Consider the following 24,342-nt stretch of genomic DNA (forward strand, 5'->3'; position numbering starts at 1 on the left):
CATCAGTTTGGACATGTGCTGAAGAGGGGTGCTGAGTTTATTGTGAAAAGGATGGTAAGGACGTAGTTGCCAGGTAACAGGAAGAGAGGAAGACCTCAGATAAGGTTTCTGGATGTGATGAGAGAGGGCATGCAGGTGGTTAGTGTGAGAGAGTAAGATTCAGGGGACAGGCAGAAATGGCAACAGATGATTCACTGTGGCAATCCCGAATGGGAAAAGCCAGCGGACAATGAAGGGGGATGGTGTAATATCAGTCTTCACAGATTTGACAAGGATATGACTGACATAACACAACTCTGTGGGTAAATGACTACAAGTATGAGGCACACATATGGTCAGTGTGCAGAACACTGGACAGTGGAATGGAATTAGCTCAGTATATAACATGCAGTCAACACACACATCTGCAGCAGTACTTTACTCTGCACATGCTCTGTATAGTTGGCTTATATTTACAAGACAAAATGTGCATCATAGATATATGCACAGGTAACATATGAATATGTACAACATCCCAGTAGCTGGCCTAGTCACTACAGACAGAGCCACATGTTATGGCCATCAGTACTGTTCAATAGCACATTAGTACAGCAAGTCTTGTTGAGACATATGCTTTCAACCCCCTATTTACCATTATTACAGACTACCTACTGCATTCAAGTACATGCTTGCTTGTTTCACATACTTTTTTTCTGGATATTTCACAGATATATCCTTTTTTTATTTTTTTGCTCACACTACTTCAGCTTTGCACAGATGGACTGTCTATGACAGAGGTGGTTTGAATAGATGGCAGCTTGTCTTTTGAAGGTAATGCTAATGACCATGTGATGGCCTGAGCACCAATTGGTGTTCCCCAGTTGCTGATTGCATGCAGAGCAGCTGTGTATTTATTCCAATAGCCAGTGTCATGGCAACACACTCCTATAATAGTGTACTCTATGTGGGCATTGGCCCTTTCCCTTACGTATGAGAAAAAGATCCTGGAAGTGTGTGAGCTAATACCTCTTAGAACAAGACCTGTGGAGACAAGCCAACTAAATGGTGGAGAAGATTCAAGACTTAGGGGCAGAATGTCAGTATTGCTGTTATATGTTTTGAATACTGCTTGTTTAACAGGGTTTGTCTGAACATGCTACTTTTGCATGGGTTTCAGTCTGACAAAGTTCTGTGTCTGCATAGCTCTCAACTGTAGGGCTAGTCAAATAATGGCCAGAGGTTTGCCTGTTATGTTTGGAATGTTCCCCAGACAGGTGTTGTCCTTGGCAAATCAGTAGCATACTCTGGTGATTGCAATCAGCACGTGCCAACATCCATTTGTGTTTCAGACTTTATATCCCTCAGAAAAGATATGTTACAACAAACCCTGCAAAAACAACAATTTTCTCAGTGTATAACAGCAGTATTTCAAGTATTGTCATTGTTTTGAGCCTCTGTCCCAAATTATGTCAGGCTTGGTACAGATACAGTAGGAGGTTGATAGGTAGGGTCTACCATTATTTTGTTCTGTCATTCCTGCTGAGGGGAAAAGGTGAACAACATGTAGGACTCTGTACATTCAAGAGGTTGGTGTATGGAGATTGATCTTAGATGCCCTTGTAACACATTTTATGTGGGAGAGAGTAACAAGTGTTTTAAAACTAGGCTGTTAGAACATGTGAGACATATTACTGATGAGGAAGAAGACAGTTCTATAGCTGTACATTTCAATAATTCTCACCATGGGGGTAGTAATCATGAAAGAACATTTGTTATGTACAGAATCTGTTTAAATTCTTAAATGTGATACTTTATCCCCTAGGGTGTTGAATGTGTAGTGTAATTGGAGGATGTTTATATACATGTAATTAAGTGTAGTGGGTTATAAGGTACTGCTTTGGAAAAAGTAATTTTTTTTGTTTGGTAAAACAGTCATAAAAGAACAATTGTTATGTACAGAATCAATGTATGTTTTTGAATGTGATACTTTATCCCCTAGGGGGTTAAATGAGGAGTATAATTGGAGTCTGTGTATTTAAATGTACTTAAGTGTTAACTGCTTCTTCTGATTAAGGCAAGAATTTCTTGTAATGTGTTACTCCATGAAGACTTTTGCAAAGACATCAGAGTAAAATAAATGTGTGTGAATTACTGGCTGTTTGTATTTTTGTTTACTATCTTCACTCATTGTAGTTGTGTTGCTAAGAGCTCACTGTATATGTCTGGCATTGTGTATGGCCTATCATGGTTTTGTAGCAGCATACTGTTCACTTATTATTTGGACTGGGGGGCAGATGTGAGTGTTGTGGGTCCTTTTGTATCCAGCTGTGCATGCTTCCCCAGTTATGACTGGTCGATCAGCAGCATATGTTTGTATGGGCATTTAGAGACATGTATGCATATAATATATATATATATATATATATATATATATATATATATATATATATATATATATAGTTATACATATATATGTATCTCCACACATATCTATCTCTCTAGGTATGTGAATATATTTCTCATGTATATATTTGTAGATAACAATCATTTATCATTGCACAGTGTGTCTTTCCTATTGCAAACTATACTTCATGATATGTTGTAAAAAACATCCTAACATCTCACAGCTAAGATGGCCTAGTGTTAAATTGCTCTGACTATGGTTTATAACATCCCAGGCTAAAGACTAAGCATGGCTGATTATTTTGTTGTTGGCCAGAAGAAGGGCTGCTGGATACAGAGTGATTAAGGCACTTTTTAGCAGTTGTAAGTGGGTTTGTGTGGGTTTGCATGGCACTAAGCAGGGTTAATACATGGTTAAACCGATAGGCACTTAAACTGTGTAGGCTTTGCTTACCAATGCTTACATTACACAAATATGCTTAGCAGAGCTAACTACTGGTTATCGTTCACATTTAAGCAATGTGTAAACCTGCTAAGCATAGCTCAGCACTGGTAACCATTGCTCACATTCCAGTCTCATAAAATAGCAGAGTAATGACATAATGTAATAGGTTTATTTAATTTCCTGTACATAACATGCTTTTATGTGCTCTCATTACAGTAGCAAGGGGTGTGACTACACTGTACAGGACACTTGGGTATACATGGGTTGTATCACATGTTTTTTGTTTTTATTATTTTTGTATACATGGGTAGTATCACATGTTATATGCACTCACACTTGCATGTTACACCAGCTACAGTACGCTGGTGGATGAATATGATTCCACACATATTGTATTAAAAAGATTAGATTGCCTATTGTAGTACTCCAACCATGCACCTCTGCATGTAGAGCTGGGACTCTGAGTAGTACGCTATCTTGTTCTTGGTGTTTCAGCTGTATGTTTTTATGTATCCCCTATTGGATATTAATATGATATTATTATATTAACTGTAGAGTACTATGTGTTTTGGCCATGTCATTGAGGACTGCTGTTATGTAGTAATGGCATACATTTCAGTTTTCAGACTTCTACCCTTCGGGACATTCATCCTATTGCATAACATGTTTGCTGTCCACTTTCTGTCTGTCCTCTGTGCACATGTGCAGGTGTCAGGTATTGCTAAGGACATACAACTATGTAGGTGCCCACATAGCTTTGTGCTATGGGCCTGGACACTACTGCTAGCTCCAACAAATAGGACATCCTTCATTCGGGCCTTGGCCCTTTTACTTGCCTGTGTGAGGGACATTACAGAGGTGGTGGGCTATAGATTCTCAGACAGTAGGTGGGAATACTTCACAGGACAGGACATTTGGGGACAGCACAATAACATGGGGGACATATCTCCAGAACTGTGAACAGAGTCTATGTCATCATCAGTGCTGTTATATGCATTGTGGGATGATAGGTTGACAGGGTTTGTGTGGACATGCAATTAGTGAGTGACATCACGTCTGACAGTGATATGTCTCTGACATACATCTCCACTGGCATGCTGTCCACAGACTGGCCATATGTTTGCCTGTTATGTTTTGTCTGTTCCCCAGACAGTTGTTGTACTTGGAAAATCAGTCAGGGACTCTGGGGAATGCAGTCAGTTAATACTAATATCCATCGGTATTACTGACTTCATATTCCTCATAAAGGATATGTTGCAACAAACCCAGTAACATCAGCAACTGTCTAAATTTCTAACAGCAATATGTCCAATCTACGCCTGTGTCTATACCTCTGTCCCCAAATGGTGTCAGGCTTTATCCAGATGTCATGCACTATGAGGCTAAGATGTATTTAGTATCATTATTTCTTGCCTTCATTCCTCCTACTATCCCAGTGATGTAGTAGACCCACAGACATGTTACGGGTAAAAGGCCATAGATATCAGTCGTAAGCCTGTACATCCTGAGGTGAACTGTACATTTGAGACATCTGTGTATGTCTGGCCATTGTTGACAGACTGTCAGGATTGTGTACACATGTCATGTGTACATGTTATTTGGGCTGTGAATGGGGGGGGGTAGATGTAAATGTTATGGCTCCTTTTTTATGACTGTGTATGCTGCTCCAGTGTCTGCTGGTTTATTGGCTGTATGCCTTTGTAGGGGCAGACTGTGAAGTGTCCTGTACCATGGTCAGGATTCAGACTACACTGAGAATTGGGCCACTATATGTAGGGGTAGTGTATGACTGGAAAACTATTATGTATTTCTTCACACAGTACTTGTACTCTACTGTTCACCTGACCTACTGGTATGTGACTGTGACTGTGGTGGGATTGGTTGTGGGTATGCACTTTCACACTGGTGTCTGCTTTTTGGTACTGTAACATCCCTGTAGCACTTGACATCCCAAAGGGGGATGACAACATATTCTTTGACATTGAGCTTAAGGCCATGGCTCTGACACCAGTCATTGGTCTCAGTGAGGCCTTTCTGTAGGATGTCAACATCACTTTGGTAGTTAATAGCTCCCAACTTGCAATCATCTGCAAACATTGTCAGCCAGAGTCCCCTTCATGTTGGCATGGACTTCAGAGAAGTCGATACCAAACAGGAGAGGACCCAGGACTGAACCCTGTGGAACTCCACTCATGACTGGTCGGCAGTCTGACTTGGGGTCAGCTACTTTCACACTGTGGGTTCTATCTGTGAGACAGTTTGCAACCCACCTACTGTTGTAGGGGTTGATGCATAGCTTAGTGAGTTTATCCATGATTCCTAATATCAAAGGGCTTGGCCAGGTTAAGGTAGGCTGTATGAGCCACCTTGCCTTCATTCACAGCTCTGGTGACTGACTCAAAGTAGTCAACCAGGTTGATTGAACAGGTATGATGTACCCTTCACAAAAGCAAACTGTGTGTGATACTAAGTCTGGAAATTCCCATATCCCTGTTTCTTAGGTCCATGACAATGCTTTCCATAGCTTTGTATGACAGCCTTGTCATGCTAATGGGGCGATACTTCCCAGGGTCTGCAGCCACTCCTCCTTTGTGGAGAGGGATACCTGTAGCAGTACACCAGTCAGTAGGGACAAAAGCCTGAGGTGAAGCTATGATTGGACAGGGCACACCTGTGAGGTGCCAGTTCAATCTGTAGTTCATGCAGAAGACAGCCAGGGATATTGTCAGGTCCAATAGAAGCTGTATTCTTGGCCTTGGACAGTGGCGTTTTAACCCAAGCAGCAGTACTACTAGGTGCCTGGCAGTGTACTGGTATTATGACTGGTCCTTTGGGGGTGGGGAGAGGAGTAAAGTTGCCACAGAATCTGTGTGCCAGTATATTGGCAATATCTGTTGGCTCAGTATAGGAGGTCCCATTGTGCAGTAGCTCAAAGTACATGTTGGTATTGCCATGGAAATTCTTTACACAACTATTGGAGGCCTTGTGGTTGTCTTTACTGTGTGCTGCAATTCTGTTTTCACAGCTAGCTTTAGAGTATTTGATGAAGAATCTCATCTTTCTGTTGAGGCTGATAAGAGTTTTTTTTCCAGTCTTGAGACTTCACCTTATTCCATATCAGTTTCCTCCTTCTGTAGTAGAGTTTCTTTGGGCAAGGGACCACCAGTTTGACTTCCTTTTTCTGGAGGAGAGCATCTTGTTTCTATTGGGTATAGTGGAAGCCATGCATTTGTGTACGTGTTCGTACTGAATTAGTGTGTATTTGGAGGTCATGCAACTAGTCTCCATTTGCATGGCTGTTGTGAAGTTAGCCACTTTTGTTTTTTTGGAGGCCAGAGTTAGCTTTGGAAAGGTTTTTCATGGTGGTTACCTTTGCAGGGGGGTGGGAGGGATGTTGATTCCTAAGGTGATGATATTGTGGTCAGATCTAACCATGAAGGAGTTGACTTTTGGTGTACAGCAACAGTCGCCCATGTTAGTACTGACTAGGTCAATGATGTTGCTACCTGTAGTGTGTGTAGACACAATCTGGTCCAGGCCATTGGAATGATTGTATTCCAGGAAACATTGGGCAAGTGCATTGATAAATGAGTAGCTTTCACAGTTAATGAAGGGGTAGTTGAGGCCAACCAGTATGAGAGTGTTAGGTTGGACAGTATTAATCTCCAGGGTGCTTAGGAACATAGGGTTTCACTCTTGGGACATGGTTGTGGACCTACGGCAGGCTGCAACTTGAATTGCTGTCTTACCCTATGTTAGCTACACCTGCAGTGTCTGATGCATTATGTTGGGCTACCAGTCTTGACATGTGCACATCCTTTGTGAATAAGAAGTGCTACAAGTGAGTGCCTTTTGAGATTTAGACTTCTAGTGTTGAGCAGCATGACCCTCAGATTGCATTTGTTTGTAGCTGTTATATATTTAGGTATATTTATGTATGTATGTATATATATATATATATATATATATATATATATATATATATATGTGTGTGTGTGTGTGTGTGTGTGTGTGTGTGTGTGTGTGTGTGTGTGTGTATATTTATATATATATATATATATATATATGTGTGTGTGTGTGTGTGTGTGTGTATATATGTATATATTTTACATGCATAGCTCTATAGATATATTTTGTGTCTAGATTTGTCCACATATATGAAATAACATTGCATGTGTCTACAGCTCAGATGGCTTAGTGGTAGATTGCTGTGGCTATGGTGTGTAGGGTCCCTGGTTCAAGACTTGTAAGGGCTGGTTATCTTGTTACTGAGCAGAACAAGGGCTGATGGATACAGAGTGATTAAGGCAGTTGTAAACAGGTTTGCATGCGTTTGCATAGCGGTAAGCAATGCTAACTTATAGTTAACTATTCTTACACACAGTGAGCCCTAAAAGTGCTTAATCTGAGTTAGCTTTGCTTAGCACTGTGCAAACACGATTACTCATGCTTACTACTGCTTACACCCACTTACCCCCACACTAATTTCTTTAAAAGAAAAGAAAAAATGAGTGATAGAAAAGTGGTGAAAAAGGGGGCATGAACAGGGAAAAACAATATGAAAGATAGCTAGGTAGGAAAGGTCCATAGCTGTCCATTTCTTCTTCAATACCAGCTGTGCATATATACAGAATTTAGAGGTAAATTTGGACACTCAAACCCCTGAGAGAGGGGTGATGACAACAATAATGTGTTGTGAAGCCAATTAGACCAGATTACATGTGTCCAGTGGACATGTGTGTGAAATGGACAGCTATGTATGGGGTGTCATTTTTTTGTGGGAACAGATTGCCTTTTTTTTAAAGGTGAGAGTGGGATGTTGGGGAAGGATATTAGGTATATTTGGGGATGTAGGTTTGGTAGGTAGACAAACAAGACAGCAGACAGGGGTGGTATCTGACATATGTGGGGGTAAACATCTTGGATGAGGAGGGGTGGTTGGTAATCGGATGCCCATGATCCCCCAAATGGATGCAGTGGGACTGAGGTCCCCACCCATGGGCAGTCACCACTGCATCTTCACGGCCCCAAAGGTGGCTGTGCTGGGGGCTGAGCAGGAGAGGCAGGCTGACCCTCTAGATGCACCATGCAGCCCTCAAACTGATGTAGCAAATCTCCAAATTCCTTGTGGACCTCGCTACACACCAGTCCCCAGACCTGGCTTTGGGTGACATTATCCTGTCCTCGCTCATGCCCATGAGGCAGTTCCACCCAAAGGTGGTGCAGGGCCAGTGGACGAGGAGGTCCCAAGGATGGGTGGCAGATGTGCTGGGGCTTGGTGCCATGGCCAGATGAGGTGGGAGAGGAGGGTCCACTGGGATCAGCCTTCCCAGATGCGCTATGGTGTTGCAGTTGTAGAACATATGTTGGTTAGTCATGCAAAACACATTCCAGGATTAGGTTTAACAGCATGCATGAGTATTTCCATTAACCCAAAACAACAGATTTGGAACAGTTGTATAGCAAACAGAACACATGCACATATGTAACCACAGTGGGCATTATAACGGCATGCAGGTTACATTGATAGCAACAGGCTACCAACGATAGTATATGAACAGGGGACATCGATAGAAAACCATTTCAATATTTGTAGAACAATAGGACACATGTCCCAACAATAGGTTTGGTGAAAAACATACCCATCGATTTATGTGTATAGATTATTGGTGCAGATAAGGTGGGGAAGAGAGAGATGTCAATTAACAACTGTATATGCTTGAAGTGCTCAGAACTTTAATGATCATTGCTCTAATCATTGCTCTACAGGTATTACCTCACTTTACATTGACCTATGGCCTTGGGTTGGGCAGTGGTACATTTGTACACAGTGTATGATTACAGGCTTCTTACAGCTCATTTATACCTGTTCTTACCTGGCAAATCCGTGAAGGAAATATCTAACATTACCTGACTGTTTCTACACATATTCACATAGTCAAGCTTACATATGTGCAGTCATAACTGTGTGTGTGTGTGTGTGTGTGTGTGTGTGTGTGTGTGTGTGTGTGTGTGTGTGTGTGTGTGTGTGTTTGTGTTTGTGTGTGTGCTAGTGCCATAATCCACCTTGATTTCTATCGGTCACCCTGGATGTTGGTTGCTGTGGCCACTAGCTGTGATAGCGTGACCCCTAAGGGACATTTCTGGAGGGGACTACTTGGTGTACATACTTCTCTTGCTGTTATTTGCAGCTTTTGTGTTGGACAGTGGGTGTTGTACACAGTGTATAATTACAGGTATCCTACAGCTCATTTATACCAGTTCTTACCTGGCAGACCTGTGGAGGGAATTTCTTGTAACAATACCTGACTGCATTGACCACTAGCTGTGACAGCATAACCCTTGAGGGACATTTCTTGGGGGGACTACTTGGTGTACATACTTTTCTTGCTGTCATTTGCAGCCTTGGGGTTGGACAGTGGGTGTTGTACACAGTGTATAATTACAGGCTTCTTACAGCTCATTTACACCGTTTCTTACCTGGCAGACCTGTGGAGGGAATTTCTGTTAACAATACCTGACTGTTTCTACACATATTCACATATTCTTGGATGATGTTATGCAGATGAGATTATGCATACAGCTTAATAGCACTCCTGGGATTCGAACCATACTGGTTTGTGCAAAAATAGAACAGAAGGTTGTGTTTTTACCACAATGAGCAACTGAAGAACTGCTGTTGTTTTCTTGACTGTTTTCAATATAATAGTGTGTTGTTTGGATAATCTCCCTTGTAATTCTGATATTCATGCATGGCAGATGCTTGTTATAATCTGTAGTCAGACCTTGACATATTACAGTATGGAAAACAATGGTTAACACAGCATTACTATTCAGGGACCAGATCCTGGTGCATGGAACATTTCTTATAGCTAATCTGTTAATGTCAGCAATACACATCTACATTCAAACTACCATATACCAAAGTACACACAAAAGTCTGGTGTTTAGAGTTTTATTGACAGGTGCTGTTATACCTTTACTGAGATATATACTGTACATCAGTATTACTCTGCTAATGTCTTCTTTATCCAGTACAAACAGTACACATTACTAACTACTGGCAGGTGACATTCTACTGCATTCTATTTATTTGCCCTGACTACTGCTAGTTAGATTAATACTCAGCAGCCTCACAATGCAGCCTTAGCAGCCTGCTGACATGGGCTTCAAAGATCACAGTGTTCTCTTCTGCAGCTGTACAGGAGATAGAGAAACATTTATGCACACCTTTCCATGTCATATTTAGGCTGGACTCTGATACATGACAATTGATAGTGGTACTTACACACTGTTGGGACATTCTGCTCCTGAGCATCTTGAACCCACTGCTCCAAGAGGTCCCTCTTCCTTTGCTTCAAGTCAGCATAGTGATGCTGGACCTGCTTACCAGTTCGGGGGATGCCAGTTGCACTGGTGAGGTCATGAGCGAGATTATCCCAGGCCTCCTCTTTGTATCGGGAGCCCTGGTACTGGTCCTGCAGCAGTCGTCCTCCATGTTTTTTTACAAAGAGTCCAACCATGACCCTGGACTCCTGAATGCCCCAATGCTGCACCCGTAAGTGCACACCTTCTTCAACACCAGCCATAGTGCCTGCAGTGATCAGCTGCAAATGGTTATGGTTGTAATCCCACCTGTAGGGTTTACGTAGGGCTGGATTCCTGCCCTTTGCCATGATTGGTCTAATTTGAATATGCTGAGTTGAGCTAAGAGATGGGCAAACCCAGCTTAGCTAAGGTTGGCAGTGCTTAAAGGGGCATGTTGTGCATTGCTTCTAATGGGCAAATCCATTTAGCGGGGTTACTCATTGCTTAGCATTTATATATCAGCAATGGTTGCACCAGCTAAGCATAGCTGTGCACTGCTTAACATGGCTCAAATTTAATTTTATATTCTATTAACTTTATGGGATTGAGTCATTACTGACATGTTATAATTTTATGTTTACCTTCCTTGACATTCCCCTATGTGCCTTCATTACATTTATTCTTGTGTTACTATACTGTATGGGGCACTTGTGTTTATATGGGTGTTTCACATCTTTTCTGGACTGATACCTCATTTTTGGATCTGCTACACTACCCTGGGTGATAAATATTATTTACTACCTCATTTATTAAAACATCACTTTTACAACTGCTTTCACGTATAAAAATGATAAAACTTCATTGGGGCTCGAACCATGAATGTCTGCATACAAAGCAAAAACTCTAAACACTACACTATTTCACCTTGCATGCATTGCTCATATATTCCTATTTAGCTCCTTCGGATATTAAAGTTATGCTAAGCACAGCTGCACGATACGCACACCTACTCAGCTATGCTTAAACTTTATTGCAGACAGAAAAAAATAAATTATTAAATTATGTGTTTTATTTTGTTTAATGTGGGGGGCTGATCTTATGTTCCATCACACATAGAACGTTGATGGGATGACAGGTTTGCATTAGCGTGAATTTTATAGAGGGTATGCAGTCATACCTCTCAACCTCTTACAGCAATCTGGACAAACCCTTGCATGATGTGGGGACACATACGGACAAGTTTTAAATATTGCTCTTACAAACATAGTTGACAGAATAATAGGCTTTGCATTAACGTGAATTTTCTGATGGATGTAGAGTCTTACACTCACATGTTATGCCATTGTTTACAGACTTCACTCGCCAGCTATTTGCCACTGCAGTACACATTTTAGGTGGCGCACATATATGAGGCTTAAATCTGGACATTCTGTGGCAATCTGTATGGTTGGAGATATGCTATGGACACTTATAGTGTCAGTGGACATCCTCTCTGCTTTTGATTTGCCAAAAGGCAATTCTGGAGTGCAGAGGGCATGCGTATTGTAACATCACTGCTCTCAGACATGCCCCCTGTGCTCACACACAGACCCATGTCTGTATTAGAACACAGCAGCGCGCCTTCATGCATATGCAAGGTGTGCTGCTGTGCAGCACGGGAAAGATCCATTCCATGCAGGAATAGTTTATTCTTGCACGGAAGTTTGTTGAATCCAGGGGGAGGACTTGTTTGGTCTTCAAAGTACAAAAATTACACTGCTGAAAAGGAGCATAGCTATGCAATCATAAGTGAAAACTTACAGTTCCAGATTATCACATTAAGGGGCACAACATAGTCAGCAGAAATGACAGTTTGACAGGAGATGAATGCAACAACTAGAGTTATAAAGGCAACAGACAATTAGTTAATCCAGATAACATTTCCCAAGTGGCATTTCCAGGGTCTGAATACAATCCATGGCTCCAGGCTTGTAGCAAGTTGGAAACAGCAGCAGTGAAACAATCTCCAAGTCCAAAATTAGTGGAACAACAGACCACAAACACAAGAAAATGAATTAGGATTTGCAGCACTTTAACTAAGAAAATCAGAGTGTCAAAAAATCTGGAAATCATTCTCTGTCAGGAAATTCAGTTTTGGCAGGTACTTGCCAGGTATTTTGAATCATTTGTCAGCTAAAATATTTGTGAAGTATATTTTCCAAAATGTTTATGTTTCACTTTGATTTCCCATTTGCATTTTAATTATTTTGTCAGAATGATCTTTTATCTTAACTAGCATCATGAGTGATATAAAACATGACTATTAGCAGGCAGTAAGACTAGTCAAAAGAATTATCTTCATGATACAGCTTAGAAGTAGTACATAAAAAAGTTAATGCGCACTTTTTAAAATAAAACTGAAATAGTAGATTAGTCCTCCAGTTGGACTTTATGTTGTCTGTGTCAAATAGATATACTTTTCATCTTCAGTATATATAATATTGTATATATGAATAAAATCCGGATTCAGAAACATTGTAAAGTACACATTGCAGGAAGGGGTCCAATTGGAGAGATGATAAAATCAAAAAACAGAGGAGGAGTAGCATTGCTGAAATTTAATTCATCCTCAAGTCTTGGTGAATACCTTCAAGAGGTGGACTCTGTTTTTCACAAAATCTCAACAACATGATATTGATATATAGACTATATTTTATATAGCATATATCATGGACAGAAGTAGTTTAAAAAATAAAAAAAGATAGCTGATGCACAAGACCCAGGATAAAAAAGTGCTCAGTGCTGATAGGCGCACTGTTGCCAGGACTGGAAAAAAATGACAGTGTAGAATCCTCAAGACACAGAAACATTCCTACAATGGAGTGTAAGGCCAGACTTAGAGGGAGGATGACCCACCTTTTGTAGAAGGAAGTAGTAGTTCCTAAAAAACACAACTGACAGGCCAAAAAAGAGCCATAAAGATGGTAGAGTGAACTACTGAGGATAAGAGAGAAATTATGTATTGTTATTATTATGAAAAAAGTCCAGAATTTCCAGACAGAAGATATACAAAAAGATTAACAGAAAAATTAAAGGAAAGAAAAATACTTGCATAATAAAAACTATCAAAAGCTTCAAATGCAAATGTGTGTTCATTAAAACAACAGATTCATGAAAAATATTATATAAACCAAGAAATCTTAGGCCATTTGGGGAAAGAAAATATAAAGAACAAAATCTAGAGATTTTGAAAGTTACAGAAAAGAAACATGGGCATGGGAAAGAAAGAGAGATCTGGTATGGTGCAATATTTATACAAAGGAGAAAAACAAGCGAATCAACACAAAAAGTTCCAAAGATATTCAAAGAGAAATACAGGCAAAGGTACCCATATATGGAAAATTTTACAATAAAAAATAAATAAATAAGATCACAAAGGTGGAACACAGAACAGAAGATTAGTTAAGAAGAAGTTGTGAAGGGACTGAAAACACTGTCATCTGTGATATCATGTCTGGCAGGAGATTTGTGTGTATTCTGGATTAACTTGTATGGTATGCCAGCATGTCTACTTGTGAAAATATAAATATGTTTTAAAATGGTGTAGTGTTTCCTTGTTTATACAGAATGTTTATAAAATCTGTCAGTCTTTTGATGCATTTCTATTTGTGCTTGTTTAAGAGGGACAGTCTAAAGTACTGTGGAGAATCAGTTGAATACTAAGTGATGTCATTAGAATGTTCCTGGTTGCTACGTGATTATAAACAGCTGACTGACAGAAAAAGAACTTTTTCAAACAACTGACTGTTATTTTTTAAAATAAGACAGTTGAGACTGCAGTTTGCCAAGTGCTAAGCAGTTTGTGAAGTACAGTCAGTTACAGTGCTGTGCAGTCAGTGGACACCAAGGAAAGAGAACTCACCAAAAACTGGAAGCCTGCCTTTTGCCTTATTATGTATTAGATTAGATCAGGAACAGTATTCTTTAGTTAGATTAGGAAAGGTTAGTTATTAAAATAGAGTTTTTCTAGAATAATGGACTCCTATCCATAGAAGAACATAGAAGGCTGTCACAAATCAGTTCATCAATTGAAAGTTGACTCTAGTTTTTTTGAAGTTTGTTATACGTAATGCAGGAAGTAATGTAAATTTTAGATGTTAATTTGTAATGGAATGAGACTACCAGTGATTTTGAAGGTAGGGTTTATAGAAAGACTACATTTTCCAATAATTACTTACATTTTTAAGTTGTCATCCTAGATTTATGAAAAATAATATACCCAGATGGCAACTAATAAGGGCTTCTAGTATGACTACATGTGATAAAGTTTTTAAAGAAGAAAGCAAGTTTATAATTTCTTTATTTGAAGAAGGGGGGTATAGGTCAAACAGGTTGGAAAATACTAGTAGAGAGATTATTTCTAAAAGAACTATCATGTTACCTCCTATTCTAAAAGTTTCTTCTACCTCTGTGAAGAATCTTGTTTGCCCTTCTAGAAGGAAGACTTTTATGAACAGCTTAGTCTGTAAATTAGATATCACACAGGATAGTTTAGATATTAGAAAGGTTACTGCAGATAATTGGCATATTTTGGAGGGTAATTGGGAATTGTTTCATGTTGTAGGAAACAGTCCTCATTTTGTATAAAAGAAAATTGTTAATATTAAAAGTTTATTACAGAAAGATACTATCATTATTAACCCTAACATAAGCTTTTTAAGGTTAACAGAAAGGATGTATAAATGTAAAAACTGCACTGTGTGCAAATATGTTTTAGAAGGACCGTTTATTAATTTAGACCATATTAATTAATTACACTATACCAGTATCAGGAACTTTTAATTGTAGTTCTAGTGGATTGGTGTATATTTGTATCTGTTCAGGCTCCAGTGCTTTTTATGTAGGGATGACTAGTAGAAGTCTAAGAGAAAGAATGAGAGAGCATGTTTATGCTATAAAGAAAAAAGACAATAAGAGTTCCCTATATAAACATTCCACTGAGTGTAAAGGTTTTAAAAAATGTTAAAAATTTCTTTTTTCAGTTTTAAATATAAAGATCTAAGGGGTGGTATTACAAAAATAAAATTGAGCAAAAGGAAATATTGCACCAATTAAGGCTAGAGGTTGACAAAGTGCCTGGATTAAATGATTTAATTAATATTAAATGTTTTCTCTAAAACAAGAGGAGAAAGATTTTAGATATGTAATTATTATGGAGGCTTAGCAGTGTTTTCTGGCTATATAACATTTTAAGTAGAAGTGTTTATTTTCTTTAATATTTATGGATTGTTAATGGTAATTTCATGTGACTCAAATTAGATGTTTGATTGGTTATTAGTTTTTATAAAGGTGGGGTTTTATTATTAGTACATTGTTCTGAAGAACTGTATTTTTGACAAGATGAAAGTGAAGAATAAATTTGTGATACACTAATCCTATTTGTCCCTCTGCTGCAGTTGTGTTTTTTTTTTTGGTTCTTTATACCACTTTGGGGTGTTTTTATTGTTTTATCTGCAGTTTAATTTTACATTTCCAGTGATTGAGTTCTGGAGTTTATTGAAAGCTATTGATTTACATTCTTGTAATCATTTTACTTATTATTAAATGTTTTCATTACTTTACATTGTGGTTGGAAATCAGTGTTTTTCTTTAGAGATTAGAGAGTGCTTCTACCTGTTTGATACTCCCCAAGTCACCTCAAAGGCCTGGTCACTTATGGTCATAACTATCATTCACTTTAATATTTAATTTTCATAATAGGACTTCCCTATAGAAGGGCATGAAGACACTGATTGGTGGCAGCATTACCGTATTATTTTGGGGAAGGGACACATTTGGACATCTGTGTCAGACTTTCACAGACATGTTTGGATGTGTGAAATTTAAATTAAGTTTTAGTGTGAGTATATCAGAGGTCTTAAACTGGGACACATTGCTCTGATGTGTATAATAAGAAAATATATTTTGGGTGGACAGAGGTATATAGTCCAGTCCCAGAAAAATAGAGAGTATTCCTGTTGCACTCTTAGGGAAAAATTGTGAAATATTAGTTCTGTTTAAGTGACAGTCTTATATTGGAGTCAGTAGTGAGGACTGAAGCTCCTTATTTACAGACTCAGGATAGTAAGGGGTGTCATTGAATTGGTGGCAGTCCAATGGGATATAGCCGGATATCACATTTATTAGTCCAGTGGGATATAGCTGGGCATCACATTTATTGGTGCCAGTGGTGTGGGACTTTAATTGGATTCCAGCAGCCTGTGGATAGCTGTCATGAAGGTATGCACTCTTGGCAGCCACATGGTAAACATTCAGAATTTCAATGCTCTATAGTTTTATTTATTTTTTTAGTTAGATAGTCAGAGATAGCAGGCAAGGATGTAACAGAATATTTTAGCAAGCTTACAAAGATCCAGTTGGCAAAGGAGTGTGAAGCCGGAGGATTGGTGCATGCCAACCTGACCAAGGAAGCAATGATATCAGCCTTGGTTGCAGCTGCAGCTCAGACCAGCCATTCGGAGGATATCCAGTTTGGTTTTGGTGATGTGTAGCCTGCAGAGACAAGACAGTCCACATTTTCTTCAGAGGACCTGAGAATCTATCTAGATTAAGAAGACTGGAATTGGAGGCTGAAGAAAGGGAGAGAATGTGACACCTGGAGGCTGATAATAGGGATAAACAGTGCCAATATGAACTGGAGGCTGAGGAGAAATGGTGCCAATATGAACTAGAAACCAAACGGTTGGAGACTGAAGAGAGACTGAGGCATTTAGAAGCAGAGGACAATGAGAGACAGCATCATGATGAAATGGGGCTGCAAACCCTTTGAGAGGGCATAGAGGTAATGGGGGAAAGAAATAACTGAACCCCAGAAGCTGCACAGGTCAGTAAACCTTTTCCTCAGTACAGGAATGGAGATGACTTTGATAGTTTTATTCATATCTTTTAGAGGGTATGTAGACAATATGATGTTGATCATGAGCTCTGGGTTCAGCTCTTGACTCCCTTACTCCATGGTAAAGCTGTTCAGGCTGTAGCAAAGTTAAATGATGTAGATTGACTGGCAGACATTTTGATGAGGGAACAAGCCCTCAGTACTTTGCCCGATGACATGAGAGTTTGGTTAGCAGACATTAAGTGCAACTCTGCAGAGGAATTTGGGAGAAAAGAGGATCTGTACTTGGCAAGCAGAGTACCACAGCATAGGAAAGGGATATCCAGTGATGTACATGGACATAAGGGAACCCATGGGGGGCAGTCTAAACCACTCCAACATTGTACACCAATAATGAGGGAAACTACTAAACCAACTGCATGGTTAGGGATTAGATGTTTTAAGTGTAACCAGAGGGGACACATAGCAGACAAATATTAATTGAGTCAAGGTGAGAAACAGATGGTGAGGGAGCCAGCAAGTGCTGATGACAAACCGCCAGTGATAAGTTGTTTAGAAACAACTGGGGTGCCAAATTATCACCATATATATATATATATATATACATATATATATATATATATATATATATATATATATATATATATATATATATATCCTATCTTAGTGGATGGTAAACAGGTAACTGCTAAGAGGGACACAGCTTCTGATATAACCATTGTGAGGCCCGCAGTGGTTAGAGAAGAGCAATACTTGCTTGGGCAGTCCACTCCAGTCAGAGCATTGGGATGGACCCCATTCCAAATACCTTTGGCTATTGTTCATCTTGACTGGGAAGGCGGAAGAAGAAGCAAGCAAGTAGGTGTGTTTGAGGATATTACTGCAGATGTCCTGATGACACAGTACCTTGTGTACATGCAGTGACACACAGTCAGGCTTGGAGAAAGACATTAATCTCCAGTAGCCTGGGAGAGACCCAGAAAGATCACATACCTGACGCTGGGACTGGCATGGTGGCTGTTTCAGAGAAGGGGCTATCTGGTAGCAGTAAGTCTAGATGTGAGGCACAGCTGCTGGTGGGTACTGATGTTCTTGTAGACAAGGTGACTGAGCAAATGGAGGTGAGTGGTGGTACCTAGAGTGACAGCAAGGTGCAGCTGTTTGAAGTTACTAAGCTTCCTGTGGAAGGGGAGCTTGTGTTTGAGATATTCCTGCAGATGCCCTGATAGGGAATGACTGTGATGATGCAGTGCCTTACATGCATGCAGTGACACATAGTTGGCTGGGAGACAAGTATGTCAGTCCAGTAGTCTGGGAGAGAACCAGACAGATCTCATACCTAAAGCTGGAACTGGTTTGGTGACTGTTTCAGGGAAGGTGCTATCTGGTAGCAGTAAGTCTAAATGTAAGGCACAGCTGCTGGTGGGTGCTGATGTTCCCTTAGACAAGGTGACTGAGAGGATGGAGGTGAGTGGTGGTACCTAGAGTGACAACGAGGTGCACCTGTCAGAAGTTACTACGTGCCCTGTGGAAGGGGAGCTTGTGTTTGAGAATATTCCTGCAGATGCCCTGATAGGGAATGACTGTGATGATGCAGTGCCTTGCATGCATGCAGTAACACATAGTCTGGCTGGGATACAAGTATGTCGGTCCCATAGTCTGGGAGAGAACCAGACAGATCTCATACCTGAATCTTGGACAAGAGTAGTGGCTGTTTCAAAGAAGGAGCTTTCCTGTAGCAGTAAGTCTGAAAGTGAGCTGCTGGGAGATACTGATGTTCCCTTGGACACAGTAACTGCAAGGATGGTGGGGAGTGATGATGCCCAGATTGACAGTGAGGTACAGCTGTCAGAAGATACTAGACTTCCCACAGAAGGGGAGATTGTGAGGGTTGCAGATGTAGAGTTGACACAGGCACAACTTATGGAACCTACAGTACAAAGCTTAAGAGAGATGGCTAAGGAAGCACCTGTGGCTCAAGGAAGAGGAGAGTCTGTATATGGGAACAAGGGTTTGTTGTATAAAGAGTGGACCCCTAAGGGAGGGATAGAAGGTGAGGTAGTATGGCACTTGGTAGAACCTAGCACCTGCCATCTGCCAGTTCTAGTTATAGTCCCTAATATTCCTTGGGAAGGGGATATTAAGGCAGAGAAGGAAGGCTTGTTGTGTACAAATCGGACTCCTAAGGGAGGGCTGGATACAGCCTAGAGCCTAGAGCCTACCATCTGCCACTTCTAGCTATAGTCCCTAATGTTCCTTGTGCAGGGGATATTGAGACAGTGTAGGAAGATTTGCTGTACAAAGACTGGACTCCAAAGAGAGGGCTGAAATGTGAGGTAGTGCAGCAGTTGGTAGAGCCTAAAGCCTACCATCTGCCACTTCTAGCTAAAGTCCCTAATATTCCTTTTGCAGGTAATATTAATGTAAAAAGGTGGCAAATGCTTTGCTAGAAATGTTTAGCAGAGTAGATTTTCCACATAAAATACTGACTGACCAAGGTGCTAACTTCATGTCAGACCTGCTGACTTGTTTGTTGAAGTGCTGTGGGGTAAAATATCTAAAAACTACCCCCTACCATCCCCAGACTAATGGTCTTGTGGAGAGGTTAAACTCTACATTAAAGACTATGCTATGGGCATTTACAGACCAATATGCGAGGGACGTCTTGGATAGATTAATTAGGGTAGGATTAACCATTAAACCCAGTAAGTGTCAAGTGGGTATGGCAGAGGTCACTTACTTAGGACACAGAGTGGGAAGTGGTAAAATTAGGTCAGAACCTGTCAAGGTGGAAGCCATCCAAGCATGGCCATTTCCTGTTACTAAGAAACAAGTGAGACTATTTCTAAGGACAGCAGGGTACTATAGGAAATGTGTGCCCAATTACAGTACCATGGCTGCATCACTTATGGATCTAACTTGGAAGAATAAACTGGACAAGGTAGTGTGGATCACAGGTTGTGAAGAGTCATTTCCAAAACCTAAAATGTATTAGCCAGCCTAGATTACAATAAATAATTTATTGTACAGGTAGATATTTCAAATTATGTGGTGGGGTCTGTGCTTCTGCTAATGCAAATGGATTTTCCAGGAGAGGAATGAGTTGATATTCCAAGGTAGACCCATTTTTCTCAAGCATCAGTTTTCAAGAGTCACTTGGAAATCATGCCTGAGTCATAAGAGGGGGGAGAAATGTGAAGAAACTGAAAACACTGTCATCGGTGGTAGCATGTCTGGCAGGAGATTTGTGTATATTCTGGATTAACTTGTATGGTATGCCAGCATATCTACTTGTGAAAATGTAAACAAGTTTTAAAATGTTAAGTATTACCCTACATATACAGAATGTTGAGAGAATCTGTCAGTGTTTTGATGCATTTCTAATTGCACATGTTGGAGAGTGACATTCTAAAATACTGTGGAGAATTAGCTAAACAGTGAGTGATGTCATTAGAATGTTTCTGCTTGCTAAGGGATTATTTAAACAGCAGATTGACAGAAAAAGAACTTTTTCAAACAGCCGACTGTTATATTTTAAAAATAAGACAGTTGAGACTGCAGTTTGTCAAGTGCTGAGCAGTTTGTGAAGTACAGTCAGTTACAGTGCTGTGCAGTCAGTGGACACGCATGAAAAAAAAACAACAAAAACTCTAAGCTTTCCTTCTGCCTTGCTGTTATTTGTTAGATTAGATCAGGGACAGTATTCTTTAGTTAATTTAGGAAAGCATAATTATTAAGATAGAGTTTTTTCTAGAATAATGGACTCCTTTCCTGCAGTTTAATTTTCCATTTTTGGTGATTGAGTTCTGGTGTTTATTGAAAGCTATTGATTTACATTCTTGAAATCATTTTACTTATTATTAAATGCTTTTCATTACTTTACATTGTGGCTGAAAATAAGTGTTTCTCTTTAGAGATTAGAGAGTGATTCTACCTGTTTGATACACCCCATATCACCTCAATGGTCTGGTTGCCTATGGTCATAGCTATACTTTATTTTGATATTTAATTTTCATAACTGGACACCCCTTTAGAAGGACATGAAGACACTCTGGTGGCAGCATTACTGTATTATTTTGGGGAAGGGACACAGCTGGAAATCTGTGTCAAGCTTTCCCAGAAGTGCCTGGAAGTGTGAGATTTAAATTTACTTTGAGTGTGAGTGTATCAGAGGTCTTAAATTGGGGCACATTGCTCTGAAGTTTATAATAACAAAATACATTTGGGGTGGACAGAGGTATATAGTCCAGTCCCAGGAAAATAGAGTGTGTTCCTGTTTTGCTCTTAGGGGAAAATTGTGAAATATTACTTCTGTTTAAATGATAGTCTCATATTGGAGTCAGTAGTGAGGAATGAAGCTCTTTAGTTAGTGACTTAGGATAGAAAGGAACGTCATTTAATTGGCAGCAGTCCGGTGGGATATAGCCAAACGTCACATTTCTTAGTCAAGTGGGATATAGCCAGATGTCACAGAAGTTAAAAAAATTAGAAACTGAAGTTATGGAATACCTGGGAAGTGATGGATTTAATGTAGAAAGTCTAACACAGATTATGTCACAGCATGCTGTATGGAGAAATAGGAAGACAAGGAGACATCTGAAGAAGATATATGGACATGGTCAAGAAAAGGAGATTTGATATGGTGCAATATTTATGCAAAGGAGAAAGCAAAACTAATCAATATAAAAAAGCAGTACCATAGATATTTGAGGAGAAATACAGACAAAGGCATTGGGATATGGAAAATTTTATAATACAAAAAATAAGAAAACAAGGGGTGGAGTAGAAAAGAGGATTAGTAATGGAAGAGTTAATGATATACAAATTGAACCAACCTTGTTAACAGGAAAAATTATGAGTGAACCTGCAAGATATCCTAAAACTATACACCAATAACTTGCCTTCTGATGACATATAAACCATACACTGGAACTGATGCTGACAGAGTTTATAGTCATTTAGAAGAAAACTCAGTTATGGCAATAGAGCAAAAGATTAACAAAAGAAAGTCATATGAAAAAAAGGATAGCTTATTGTTAAATAAAGTCATACTGAAGAATTGTAAAAAGGGAAAAAAATCTTAGTATGGCATGGATACACTACAAAAAAGCATTCAGCAGCTTCCCATATTTGTGGATAAAAAAGTGCTTCCAAATATAAAAGGTACACCCAACATCGATTGACTACAGTGACTATGAAATAGTGGCCACTATGCTGCTAAGCCATGATAAACGGCAAATTATTATCCCGGGAATAAAAATTCAGAGGGGGCAATATTCCAGGGTGACTCTATCGCTGCTGTTATTCTATCGTGCCCTAAATCCATTAAGATGTCTAGTTAACAGATTATGTCATGGGTACAATTTGGCTCCAAAAAAACAACAAAGTGGAAAGACTTCTCATCTTCTTTTTGTGGATGATTTAAAACTGTATAGTTCATCAGATGAGGAACTGAAAGCACAACTGAAAGTAGTCAAAATTTTCTCAGATAATATAAAAATGTCATTTGGTCTTGACAAAGGTGTAAAATCAGCCTTTAAAGCAGGAAACCTGCAGCACCAAGAAAGTATGAATCTGGGACAGGAATGTAACGTAAAGGAACTTGAGCAGGAGGAAATGTATAAATATTTGGGAATTAATGAAGGATCAAAAATAAAACATGAACAAATGTGAATAAAACTTAATAAGAAATATTTTAGAAAACTAAAATTAATACTGAAAACAGCATTGACATCTAGGAACAAAGTCCAAGCTACAAACCAAGTTATTCTTCCTGTTCTAACTTACAGTTTTGGGGTGACTGTCTGACCCCAAAAGGTATCGGATTAGTTAGACAGGGAAACAAGAAAAATGGTTTATGCTTATCAAATGATTTATAAAAATCAATGTATATTAAGATTATATATTCCCCATTCAGAAGCAGGTGTGATTCTCCTTGAAAGTGGTTACATGTATAGATCTGCAATCATGGGACTGCATACATATCTGCTGACCTCACAAGTTTTAAAATATGAGGAGAATAAGTCTCAGATGACTTTCCTGCTTAGTTTAGGAGAAGCATATAGGTGTCAAGTGGGAATGGAAATTAAACCATAAATAGACAAAAATCAGGCAGCAACTAAGTGTCCCAAAAAACAAAATATAGAATATAAAGTGAAGGATCAGATGAGAAGGGAAGAAATGTGGAAAATGCATAAATATAGTTGCAAATACAGAAAACTACTGGAACAACCTCATGTTGATTAGGATATGACACAGGAATGGCTACGGAGAGGTGAACTTTGGTTTACAAAGTCTACTGAATACATGGGACATACAGACAAATGCAGGTTTTGTAAAACAGAATTGGAAAAAGTTATGCATCTTGTTGCTGGGTGTGATACCCTAATAGCAGAAGGCCTGTATACTGAAAGGCATAATAAGGTAGCATTGGGGATTGTACAAACATTATAATATTGAAGTAGCTGAGAAGCATTGGAAACATGAGCCACAATGCATTTTAGAAAATGATAATGTTTATATCACATGAGATCACCCTCTCAAAGGCAAAAAATACAGTTTCCATGGGACCCGACAAAATCCCTAGCTTTATACTACATGAACTCAGGCATAAGCTCTCAGCACCATTAGGCACCCTATTCAACCAAAGCCTGAGCTCCGGCTTCATCCCAGCTGAATGGAGGACAGCCACTGTCATCCCTCTACACAAAGGTGGAGCGTCCACTAACCCGGGCAATTATAGGCCCATCAGCCTAACTAGCCTGATCTGCAAGTCAATGGGATTCATTATCATGACCCTTATAAACAAGGACATTGGCAAACTCCAAAAGCTTGACTCCACACAGTTTGGTTTTGTCAAGGGGAGATCATGCCTGTTAAACTTGGTTCACTTCTTTGAAACAGTCACCAAAGCCATTGACGAGGGGAAGACGGTGTACACTGCCTACCTTGACCTAGCCAAAGCCTTCAACACTATTCCTCACTCAAGAATAATAGATAAACTCTCCCAGCTAGACATCAAGACATATGTTACCAGATGGGTAGATAACTGGCTCACTGATAGAACCCACTCAGTCAAAATAGGCAAAGCCGCCTGCAGTTGTACACCCATAATTAGCGGTGTACCCCAAGGATCTGTCTTGGGGCCTCTACTGTTTGGGATATATTTTTCTGCGGTGCAAACCAAAACCAGTGGTCTGTGTGGCTGACCAAGTTTGTAGATGACTGCAAGCTGGGTGCTGTCTAAAATTCCCTTAGTGATGTAAACATCCTCCAAGAGGGCCTTACCCAAACTAATGACTGGTGCCCGAAGCATGGCCTCAAACTGAATGCC

At 39.7% G+C, this 24,342-nt stretch overlaps 1 protein-coding gene across 1 annotated transcript in view; it reads left to right on the forward strand.

Annotated features, from left to right (window-relative positions):
* Positions 1–19,217, forward strand: part of LOC122805978 (mucin-3A-like) — a 121,207-nt gene extending 101,990 nt beyond the window's left edge. The window contains exon 3 of the mRNA XM_044076216.1: positions 18,586–19,217. Coding sequence (XP_043932151.1) covers positions 18,586–19,217 — 632 coding nt within the window. The remainder of the gene's footprint in view (positions 1–18,585) is intronic.
* Positions 19,218–24,342: the final 5,125 nt, after the last annotated feature.

This window comes from Protopterus annectens, chromosome 7.part0 (genome assembly GCF_019279795.1).
Source record: "Protopterus annectens isolate FY-2018-M chromosome 7.part0, PAN1.0, whole genome shotgun sequence".
Taxonomy (NCBI): domain Eukaryota; kingdom Metazoa; phylum Chordata; order Ceratodontiformes; family Protopteridae; genus Protopterus; species Protopterus annectens.